Genomic DNA, 12,480 nt, shown 5'->3' with positions numbered 1-12,480 from the left:
TGATGATTCCTGTGGGAGGCGAAGAGATCTATGTCTGGCCTCCCCCACACTTGGATTATCTTTGTAAACACTTGAGGATGCAACTTCCATTCGTGTGGATCTGTCATATTTCTGCTTAGATTGTCTGCCAATGTGTATTCCAAACCTGGCAAGTACTGTGCTTGAAGTTCAATTTGCCATTCCAGAGCCAAGTTCCAAAGTGTCATGGCTAGTCTGCACAGGGGGTATGAATGTGTTCCTCCTTGTTTGTTTATGTACCACATTACTGTGGTGTTGTCTGTTCTTATCAATAATTGTCCTGGATGCAGGAAGTCCTTGAAAGCTGTAATTGCATTTATCACTGCTAGCATTTCTTTTTGATTGATGTGAAGGTGCTTTTCCTTTTGGGACCATTTGCCTTGAATGTACCTGTCTGTCATGTGTGCCCCCCAGGCGTAATCTAAGGCATCTGTTGTGATGACTTGATTTGCTTGAGGCTTGCAGAATGGGAGACCTGTGTTTGTTTGACATGCTTGGGCCCACCATAGAAATTCCTTTTGCAAACATGGAATTATTGGTATTATTGTTTCCAAACTGTGGCTGTGCTGAGACCAAAGTTTTTTTTTAGGTACCATTGAAGTTTCCTCATATGCAATTTTGCACATGGGATTAAAAGAATGCAAGATGCCATGAAGCCCAGAGCCTGCAGGATTTTCCTTGCAGTAAGCCTGGTACAATTTGCTAGTATTTGAGTTAGTTGCCCCTGTTTTTCTGGTGTAAGATAGGCCATCTGGGTGTTTGTGTCCAAGTTGGCACCCAGGAAGGTTATTTTCTGAGATGGTGTAAGAGTGTTCCTCTACATCAGAATGTTCTGAAAGAATGGAGCCCTGATCAGAAGAGGGAGAATCTTCCTCCACTCTGGGTCTCTTGTCTGGAGGGGGTTGTGAACCCCTGATAAGAGTAATTAAATCCTCAGCCATTTTAAGCATCTGTTTTTTAGGCATGGGGCTTGGAGATGGGCCCTGTGCAACAGGCCTCTTGGGATGCCTGGCTGATTTGGACTTAGTAAAGGCCTTAATGGAAAAGGAAGATGAGGGTCTAAAGACACCATGGGTGGAGGTGGAACTGTCCACATTAGGAGGCTCAACGCTCACAGTGGCTTTGGTGGTTGTAGTCTGGGTCTGGGCCGAGGTACCTGCGGTCTCGGTTACAGAAGACACCGCCAAAGAAGTGTCGTCGGTAGTCAGGGACTGCATAGGCATCTCGCTGAGAACCGGACCACGTGCAGCCGGTTTTGGCATGGTGTCGGTGGGGACAGCGGACCTCGCGTGTCGGTCCTTGTCCTTGCGGTTTTTGGTCGGTCAAAACGGTAGTCGGAGTCTCCGACGACATTTTATAATCAAAGGCTGTACCAAAAAAGTGTTGGGCGAACTCCGCCCGACGCTTAATAGTGCGTTTATTGAAAGTAGCGCAAAAGCGACAGCCCGAGACGTCGTGGTCTGGGCCTAAACAAGGTATGCAAAGGGAATGGAAATCCTTATGCGGTATTTGCTTCCCACAAGAAATACAATTGTTAACTTTTTCTGACATCGGTCTGAGGCAAGAAAAGTTTCCCCAACAGGGTACTTAGCTTTAATGAAGACTTCGGTTTCCAATTTTTCGTAAATTCAGGAGCTGGCCAACCGGCACTTGCGAACTGCTTCTGCTTCGGGCACCGCGCGGCAAAAAAGACTGAAGAAAATGGTGTTGGCTGTGTTTTGTATACTCCTGCCTCACTGACGTCAGGAAAGAAAGCGACAACAACCGACGCCGGACCTAGACTTTGGAATTCGGCCGACCTGGGACCTGCCTGACGGCAGAAAACCCATCTGTGATTACTGCAGCTGTATGCACGATGAACATCTGATGCTGAAAATATAGCTAACCCACAGTCCAATAAATTAAAATCAAACTTTACCCGCCTTCCCCCTTGTCTCTCTCACAAGATATAACTGAAACTGACTCAGCTCTGGCTATTACACAAAACCAAATCCTGAAAGTGGTATCACAAGGTAAAAACATCTTTGCCTCCATACAGGTTTTGTAACAAGCGAATGAAGAACACCTAGAGTCATTCCCCTGCATAAGGGAGCACCTTCCACAGACTCAGGTAATTACAGATCTATACATCTGACAGGACTCGTGTGCAAAGCCATGGAAAGACATATCACAGAACTAATCAATTAAGACATAGGGAACCTCCAAACACTGGACCCGTCGCAGTCTGGATTCGTCAAAGGCAGGCCATGCGTACTCAACATAATGTACTTCTTTGAAAAGGTCATCAAAGCAATGTATAAAGATAAAACAGTACACAACGCATACCTCAACCTGGCCAAGGCTTCTGACAAAATCTCCTACTTGGGCACAGTGGAAAGGCTAAATAAACTGGGAATAAACTCCTATGTCACCCATTGGTTTGCCGAATGTCTGACAGAAAGCAGGAGATCAAAATAGGGGAGGCTACATAAAACAAAGACAAGTAACCAGTGGAGTCCCACAAATTTCAGTGCTGGGACTGTTTCTGTTTGTCATCTACTTCTCTGAAGTAAAAGTCAATACCAAAGTGCTCTGACTAAGTTTGCAGATGACTGCAAACTAGAAGCAGTTACTGAATCTCTAAATGACTTAGCCATCCTGCAGAAAGGTTTGTCCTAAATATCTGCTGCCAGAATCAGAAACTGAAACCAAATGCCAAAAAATACAGTAATATTATCCTTTGGAAAGTAGTCTACCCTAGGGAACTACCCGACTGACGATACACCCCTGAGGGTTGACCAAATTGTTCAGGATTTGGGAATTTGTGTGGACACAGTAACCTAACTTTTGACCAACATCTATTCACAGTCTTAAGAAACTCTTTCTATACTGTGCAGCTTATACATAAAGGGAATTTGACTAAATCTAGAGATGTCATTGCCCACTTTACTTATCCCCCACTAGTCCAATCATTCAGTATAATTCCTCCTTTTGTATGTATCTGGACAGACACATGCAACAACTGAAACATCCACAGAGATACCTTACTAAAAGGATACAAGGCCTAAACAACAGATCCTACATGGACTGCCTCTCAAAGCTCTGTCACTATACTTGGTATCAGCATACTGTTAAGAGGTGACCTGTGTCTGGCATGCAAGGCATCCTCTGACCAATACTGATGGATCTATTGCACACCAGCAAGTCAAATTGTTTCAGAAATACTCAGTCAAATGATCAAAAACCCTTCTGCAACATTAACAAAAAGGTTTGGAGGGGCAGTTGTATCTCACACAGGATATCAATGTCCTGAGATAGAATTTCCATCCATGTAAAACAAAGCTCTTCCCTGTCACATGCAGTGGATATAAAAAAAAGTGTATACACCCCTGTTTAAATGCCAGGTTTTTGTGATATAAAAAAATGAGACCACAATAAATCATTTCAAACTTTTTCCCACCTTTAATGTGACCTATAACCTGCACAATTCAATTAAAAAATAAACAAATCTGTTAGGGGAAAAAAATATAAAAAATAAAAAACGTACAATAAGCTGTTTGCATAAGTGTGCACACCCTTAAACTAATACTTTGCTGAAGCACCTTTTGATTTAATTACGACATTCAGTCTTCTTGGATAGGAGTCTATCAGCATGGCACATCTTGACTTGGCAATATTTGCCCACTCTTCCTTGCAAAAGTTGCTCCAAATCTGTCAGACTGCGAGGGCATCTCTTGTGTACAGCCCTCTTCAGGTCACCCCACAGATTTTCTATTGGATTTGGGTCTGGGCTCTGGTTAGATCATTCCAAAACTTTAATTTTCTTCTGGTGAAGCCATTTTTTGTTGATTTGGATGTATGCTTGGGGTCACTGTCATGTTGAAAGGTGAAATTCCTCTTCATCTTCAGTTGTCACTGTCATGTTGAAAGGTGAAATTCCTCTTCATCTTCAGCTTTCTAGCAGATGCCTGAAGGTTTGGGGCCAAAAGTGACTGGTATTTGGAACTGTTCATAATTCCCTCCACCTTGACTAAAGCCCCAGTTCCAGCTGAAGAAAAGCAACCCGAAAGCATGATACTGCCACCACCATGCTTCACCGTGTGGATGATGTTCTTTTGGTCATGCAAAGTGTTGTTTTTTGTGCCAAACATACCTTTTGGAAATTGTGGCCAAAAAGTTCAACCTTGGTCTCATCAGACCATAACACATTTTCCCACATTCTTTTGGGAAACCTGATGTATTGTTTTGCAAATTTTAGCCAGGCCTGGTTGTTTTTCTGTGTAAGAAAAAGGCTTCCGTCTTGCAACCCTGCCCCATAGCCCAGACATATGGAGAATATGGGAGATTGTTGTCACATGTAGTAGACAACCAGTACTTCCCAGAAATTCCTGCAGCTCCTTCAGTGTTGCTGTAGGTCTCTTGGCAGCCTCCCTGACCAGTTTTTGTCTTGCCTTTTCATCAATTTTGAAGGGACATCCAGTTCTTTGTAACGCAAGTGTTGTCCCACATTTTCTCCACTTTTTGATGATGGTCTTCACTGTGTTCCATGTATACCCAACTGCTGTGGAAATTTTGTTGTACCCTTCTCCTGACTGATACCTTTCAACAATGAAATCCCTTTGATGCTATGTAAACTCTCTGTGAACCATGGCTTTTGCTCTAGCAGGCAACTGAGTAAATGTCAGGAAAATCCTACTAGGACAGCTGGACTTTATTTGGGGTTAATCAGAGTCTCTTTAATTGATGGCAGGTGTGTACCCAAGAAGACTGAATGCTGTAATTAAATCAAAAGGTGCTTCAACAAAGTATTAGTTTAAGGGTGTGCACACTTATGCAACCAGCTTACTGTACATTTTTTATTTTTTATATTTTATCCCCTAACAGACTTGTTTGTCAACTAAATTGTACAGGTTATAGGTCACATTAAAGGTGGGAAAAGTTTTGAAATGATTTATTGTGATCTCATTTTTTTTATATCACAAAATACTGGCATTTTAACAGGGGTGTGTATACTTTTTATATCCACTGTATTCAAGTACAACTTGGATCTATGAAAGGGTAGACTATCCCCTGTACCGCCAATGGTCAGAGACAGTCCCTAAATGATTTATCTCAAATTATCTATGATATTAGCCCAGTGATTCTCATTAGGGGTACTTTATACTTATCAACCATGGGATGGGTATCTCTAATCTAAGACCACATGGAATAGGTTAATTCAAGCACCAGAAGGGAAATTGGCTAGGCTTAATTAAAATGTCCCACAAGTGCAGCTAGCCTACTACTTACTTATGGAACTACGACTGCAGCAGTAGCAGTATTGCAGGTCTTGTGCCACAATATGATGAGCCGTGAACTGTGTCATATGATGATGTTATCGAAGTTCAAATCAATCTGTTCCTATAGGTTGACATATGAGCTGAAACAGGTTACTAGCATCATGTTACCACCTTCTCCAATGTGAAAAGTGGGACATTTTTATGGAAACATAATATTTTGCAGGACAGACCATATCCAAAATCAGAGCAAAGGAATGGAATTCACATTTTGTCAAAATAAAAACTCACTCACAGAATTCAAGTTTTTGCTGCTTCATATAATATTAGGGCATTTCAGGTATAAACTAATCCTTTTTATGCAACCTTCGGGAAAATAAGTAATAATTTTTGTCTTAAAATCTCAGGACATTTGCCATTTTTCTCGTTCTTGCGCAGGGATGCAATGGCCTAAATAGGTACAGTCCTGCTTTAACAGGGACAAGTGGTAACCCTGTTCTGGCACAAAGGATGTCTTAATGGATACTGGTAGTGATATAATTAAGATATGCTGTACAATTGCTGAGCTCAGTCTCTGTAATACAGATCAGTAATCGGGGAGAATCATAGGGCACAGCCATTCCTCCTTCAGGGAGGGTGCAAGTCAGATGATGTAGACTGGGGACCTTGTAATAATGACTACTGAAAATCTCCAGGGGACACTATCACACAAAGTGACAGAAGGTCCTGGGTTAAACTCAGGATACACTGGAGAGAGGTCTCATAATATGAGCACCTGTTGAACATGAGCCTGGAACTTACTGGAGACACACAGGTCTTGCTCAGCCCTGCTTAGCACAGTAGTGTTGTGTTCCTCACATGACAAATGTAAAAAAAATGGTTGACTGGATGGATACAGAGCTGGAATAAAAGACCCAAGAAGCAATGACAGTGAAGCAATGCTTACAGAAGTCTTTTTCATATTAATGTGTCAGCTATTAAAAATTTGAAAGCCACTGCTAATGATGTATAGAAAAGAACCAGACATGTTTTAAATGCAAAATCAAAATGCTAAGTAAAAAGCAGTTAAACTACTTCATACTAACTGTCCTAGAATCTACCATGGAACATAGGGGAACTTAACCGGGTTTCTAACAGGCAGGTTGGGCTTCCAGTGTTCCTGAAAGAGTACAAAGAAAGCCTATCAGGCTGATGTGCACAATGATGGAACCATTTAGGAATGGGAATATTAAGAAAATATGCATAACTGTATAAGCCACTCAGCAGAGTTAAAAGCAAGCAGGTTCAGTTTTTACCTCTCAAAGTTTAGGTGTAAGGGGAACCAAATCTTCCAAAAGGATAAAGCTGGTGTGGCAAATAAAATATTTAATAACTGTCTTACACTTTTAAGATTTAAGGCAGAAACGTATCCAAACGTAATGTACATAATGGAAGTTCAAAAGATTCACTCTATGTAAACTTTTACAAACATATACTCATATCTTGAAAACTGTAGGAGAGAGAGACCTACATGTTACTGAGGTGTATAGTATGACACACCAATGTGGGAGACTGGACAATTTACTGAAAATGCTGGTTTATATCACACTACACTGAAAGTATTGCTAGTTGTTTGCTAGTAAATATGAACATAAGCAATATTTCCATTAATCCTTGAAAAACTGAGTGACTTACAAACTGCTGCAGGACTTTAACAGAAACCTTAAATTTCCTTGGAAAATTTCCGAATGGCTTGGGCAATGGACTCAGATATACCCAACTTATGATAGTAAGTAACGCATACTACACCCCAGCCTTACTTAACAAGATGTACAAGGAAGTCCCTCCTTTTTGCCAATTTTGCCCAACGATGGTAGCAGATACCATACACATTTTTTGGAGCTGCAAATGCTCATACAAGCTTTGGTGTGCCCTCAGAGTCAAACTAGAAAAAATGGGCTATGAAAAATCTACGCTCTCTTGGCAATTCGCCCTCCTTCATATACCCCCGGAAGGGAAGGACATTAAGAATATACACTTTCTTATAACGTCTTTTATGCTGATAAAATTCTATATCACCTTAAATTGGAAGGATAGATCTACTCTTTCTTGGGAAGGACTTAAACAGATAGCTGGGAAGCATATTTCTGCTCACAAATATTTGTGGTATTCCATGAGGCTAAATCCTACACAGAGGGACACATGGAGAATGGTGTATGAGTTTATTCTAACAATTACACCGCATTTAAACCTTCTTTTTAGAATCCTCGCATAGATGGGTTCTGTATATAGTTAGTTTATTGTAGAGTAACTTTTGTTTGTATGTTTTATATGGTATTATAGTTTTGTATGATAATTGGTTATGATTTAACTAAAAGTCAATAAAAAGAAATTAAAAAAAAAAAAAAAAAAAAAAAAAAAAAAAAAATTTCCTTGAATAAACCTGTCTGATATTTGCAATGCAAGTCACACATCTTGAGAGATATCCAGTATTATTTGTTTTGGTAATTATACCATTAAACATATTTTTTTCATAGTTCTGTAAATATCTCAATAAACATGCACTTGCAGAGGAATTTCTTGTCACGTGAAAGTTATGTCTGGTTAACAAAAATGTTCTAACAATATATGTCTAGACTGTACAGTTTTCAAGATATATAAATGTGTTTGTAAAAGTTTACAAAAACTATAATTTGGGGGTTGTGTGTGTTTTAGTTTATTACAGTACTTATGGAAAAGACTATGAACGTACTGACAACTATCACTATAAATAATACTTCTTACTGATTAATATTGTTCGTTGTACAGTTTGAATAGCTTTTATTGTTCACAAAACATCTACATTTATCTTATGCTCTTTATGTTGATTTTTCAAAGAATACTCGGGAATGCACAATGTGTGTAGGTTGTTAGATATGTGTGACATTCTAAAACACATGGGTGGTAATGTGTTGGGCGACTTCTTACATTAATGTTTTACTATTTTTCCATAAGTTAGCTACATTTGGGCAGCATTTCGAATTAGCAGGAAATTCAAGTTAAAGCCTAAAATGGTTTACAACACTTTTCACTCATGACTTTTCTCATCATGCCTTTTAGTACCTAAATGTTAGCCCAACGGGGTTAATATTCTCAACTCACTCATTTTGTGAGGGTAGGACACTGTAAATCTGGCCTAAATTGCACAGCACAGCAAAACTTGCACATTAGTCTTTCCATATTAATTAAAAATGCAATAAAATGAAACTTACTCGATTTAGCAACTCAATTTCATCTTTCAGTTTTCCAATTATTTCATCTTTGTCCTGAAGCACCTTTACTAGTCTTGAAGTTTCTTGTCTTTCCTTTACAAGTTCCTGAGAGAAACAGAAATAAGTCATTAAAACTTTAGTTAATGTTATGCTTGTATATCTGCTCAGCTTTATTTTTGCAGATTGCATCACTATATATGCTTTTTTTATATTGCAAGATGTACTGCTTCATAATTTAAATCTCCTACCCATCATTATAGCTTTGAAAGGAGTCAACTCTGACTGACATGTATAATTTGTTTTTACTACCCACATAATCATTAGAACCCCTTCTTTAATACTGAAGAGAGAGTAATCGTGTCGCCATACACATTCATAGGTAGATACTACTATCGGCCCTAGGGCCTATGTAAGCCTAGCCAACAAGGTTCCCTGGCTTTCGCCACCAAAGAAAGTTATTTTCCTGTGCCCCTTGTTGAGCACAGCCACATAAGTGATCCCCAGGGTGAATTTCCTAATTCCCATCCATTCATCAAGGTTTTTCTTGAAGAGTGCTAATGGGGAACTTTGCTTGATATAGAGAGGTAGCTTGTTCCTGAGTATGGGAAGTCTCTGGGACAGGAATCTATCCCTCCAGCATGTTCTATTTATTGTGGTGACAAGGTTTAGGTCCCTAGAGCGTGTATCCCGCAGGGATTGGAATTTCTTTAGGTGTAGCATGTCCAACAGCTCTGGGTTTGACATAGCTTTGTATGTTAGAGATCACCTCAGAGTAGGTGATATGCTACAGAGTAAAGCTGGAGTTTGAGACTGTGAGCTTAGGACATCTGTTTGTGGCCTGTAATCCTCTTTGTGAGGTACTTCTGTGGCCTTTTCAGCTATTGCAGATGTCTTGTGAGGTACATTCCAAAAGGGGCATTGTACTCAATAATGGGTCTAATGAGAGCCGAGTAGAGGGGAACAATGACCTCTTATTGACTGGAAGAAAACCCTTTCGTGATGAGGTGTGCCACGTAGAAGGATTTCTGACTACTGTGGTGATGTGATTATCAAAAGAGAGACTACTGTCCACCTGAGTCCCAAGGTCTCATCACACCTTCAGAGTTAAGTGGACTGCCGCCTATGTGGTAGTTCATGGGAACAGAGTTTTTACCAAAGGGGATAACAATGCACATTTTGGCATTTAGCTTGAGGCCATGGCTCTGACACCAGGCATCGGTCTCAGTGAGGCCCTTCTGTAGGATGTCCACATCGTTTGGGGGACTCACCTACGGCACCTAGTTTCCAGTCATCTGTGAACTTCGTTAGCCAGAGGCCCTCTGTGTTAGCCTTTATTTCAGAGACGTAGATACTAAACAGGAGAGGACCCAGGACTGAACCTTGTGGTACTCCACTTGTCACTGGTTTGAAGTCAGATTTGGAGTCTGCAACTTTTACAGTGTGGGTTCTGTCAGTAAGCCAGTTGGCAACCCATCTTGTGACGTATGGATTTATATCCAGTTTAGTGAGTTTATCTATAATTCCAGAATGGGGGATGGTGTCGAAAGCCTTGGTGAGGTCAAGACAGGCTGTGTGAACTGTCTTACCTTTGTCTACGGCTTTGGTGACTTGTTTCAAAGAAGTCAATCAGGTTCAGGAGGCATGATCTGCCTTTCACAAACCCGAACTGGGTGGGGTCCAGAGTTTGGAGGTTGCCTATGTCTTTATGAGTTTCATGATGATGAGTTCCATGGCCTTGCAGACCAGGCTTGTCAGACTAATAGGGTGATAGTTCCCAGGGGCGATGGTGGCTCCACCTTTGTGGTGTGGTATAACTGTTGCTGTGCACCATTCAGTGGGTACAAAGCCTGGCGTGAGGCTATGACTGAACATGGTGCTTAGGTGGGGGGCCAGTTCGTTCTGAAGTTCATGCAGAATGCAGCCTGGGATGTTGGCTGGTCCCATAGAAGCTGTGTTCTTGGCTTTAGAGAGTGCAGTTTTTACCTGCGCAGTTGTGATCCCAAAGGCTCTGCATTCTTCCAGTATACAGGGGGTGAGGGGGGGGTAAAGTTAGCACTTAACCTATCAGCCACGATTATTGGTGATATCAGTTGGTTCTGTAATTTTCATGCCATTGTGCTGTACCTCGCAACAGACCTGGGTGTTGCCATTGAGATTCTTGACATAGCTATAGAATGCTTTGTGGTTGTCCTTAGAATCAGTGGCAATCTTGTTTTCACAGCTAGCTTTGAAGGATTTTATGAGGAATCTTGGTTTCTTACTGAGACTGACCAGGGAGCTCCTCCACTCATGTGATTTTACTCTCTTCTGCAACAGTTTCTTCCTTCTGTTGTAGAGTTTGTTTATAGCGGGGGGACCGCCAGATTGGCTTCCTCTTTTTGGAGGATAGCATCTTGGTTCTGTTAGGGAGAGCACGATCCATGCACTCATGTAAGTGCTTACAGAGTGCATTTGTGTAGGATTCTGCAGTCATAACTACATTGCCCATCTGCATGGGTGTTGTGAAGTTTGCCACTTCTGTCTTAAGAAGCATGAAGTTGGCCTTGGAGAAATTTTTTACAGTGGTTTCCTTAATGGGGTGTGGGAGCAGATTGTGGACATCTATGGTGATTAGCTTATGGTCAAATCTGACCAACGAGGAGCTGACTTCAGGTGTAGAACACCGGTCACTCATGTTGATAATGACTAGGTCTAGGACACTGTTGCCCCTGATGGGGGTGTGGATAAACTGATCCAGGGCATGGGAGTTTATGAATTCTAGAAAGCGTTGAGTGAAGGAGTTGGTATATGAGTAGTTTTCCTAGTTAATGGTAGGGTAGTTGAAATCGCCAATTATTAGGGTGTTTGGTTGGACCCTAATATTTCAGTATATCAAGAAAGGAGGAGTGGGGAAGTCCTGGGGTATGGTGGAGGAATTGCAGCAAGATACAATGTGGATTGCAGTTTTGCCCAGAGTTAGTTGCACTTGGATAATTTCAGATGCATTATGTTGGGCAACTAGCCTGGAGGTGTGGATGCCCTTAATGAATATGGACACACCTCTGTCTCTGGTGTTCTGGTCCAGGTTAGATGGCCGAAAGATATGGTACGAGTTATAGCCTGGTAATGCAGGGGTGCTCTCTGGACCCATGAACCAGGTTTCAGTCACAGCACAGATATCAATGTTCTCCATTTTAAGGAGTGCCTTGAGTGAGTGCATTTTGAGGTTTAGACCCAGCGTTGAGTAGCATTACCCTCAGTTTTTGTTTGCCTTTACCTGTTATGGTGGTGGATTTGTCATTTGAACCTTGCTTAAAAAGGCACTATAGGGGTGGCAAGAGCCTTAGCCAGTATCCGGAATTCCAGGGGCGACAGGTGCAGGCCATCTCTGGTAAAGCAATGTGGCCTGTCAACCATGTTGTCCCAGGCAGACAGATACTGGATCCCCTTAGAATGACACCAGAAGCTTAGTCAATTATTGAAGTCAATCATTTTGTCCTTGTACTGTGGTATCATTCTGGGCAAAGATAGGATGCTACTCAGGGCTAGGGTCATACCTGCCTGGGTTACAAGATCAGAGAGCTCTTCTGTGTCTCTTTTCATGTAGTCCAGGGAGGTACGTCTCAGGTTGTTCACACCAACATGGACAATGACAGAGTCATATCTGTACTTGTTGTGGTGTGACCTGAGTGCGTGGGTTGTGTGTCAGATCTTGGCACCCGACAAGCACCTGACAGTAACCTTCTCCTCGTCTAGTCTGGTGAGTGGAACATCAGTGTGCCTGGCTATAGAGTCACCTATGACTAATGTGTTGGGTACATTGTTTTGCCTTATGGGCTGTGGTTGAGTGGCACACTGAGTCTGTGGGTTATGTGTCTTTTGGGTTGTGTTGAGGGGTGGAGGTTGCTTGCGTTTCTACTTTGGAGGTCTCTGTTGCTCGGGCAAATTATTATTGAGAGCCTCCATGAATGTTTTTGTGCATCTATGTGTGGGTTTTG

General features: G+C 41.5%; 1 protein-coding gene across 1 annotated transcript in view; it reads right to left on the bottom strand.

The window, feature by feature from the left end:
• Positions 1–12,480, bottom strand: part of PAWR (pro-apoptotic WT1 regulator) — a 1,695,887-nt gene that overhangs the window by 368,948 nt on the left and 1,314,459 nt on the right. The window contains exon 6 of the mRNA XM_044087959.1: positions 8,504–8,608. Coding sequence (XP_043943894.1) covers positions 8,504–8,608 — 105 coding nt within the window. The remainder of the gene's footprint in view (positions 1–8,503; positions 8,609–12,480) is intronic.

The sequence above is a fragment of the Protopterus annectens genome, chromosome 11.part0 (assembly GCF_019279795.1).
Source record: "Protopterus annectens isolate FY-2018-M chromosome 11.part0, PAN1.0, whole genome shotgun sequence".
NCBI lineage: Eukaryota > Metazoa > Chordata > Ceratodontiformes > Protopteridae > Protopterus > Protopterus annectens.
This window is presented reverse-complemented; position numbering and strand designations above follow the sequence as displayed.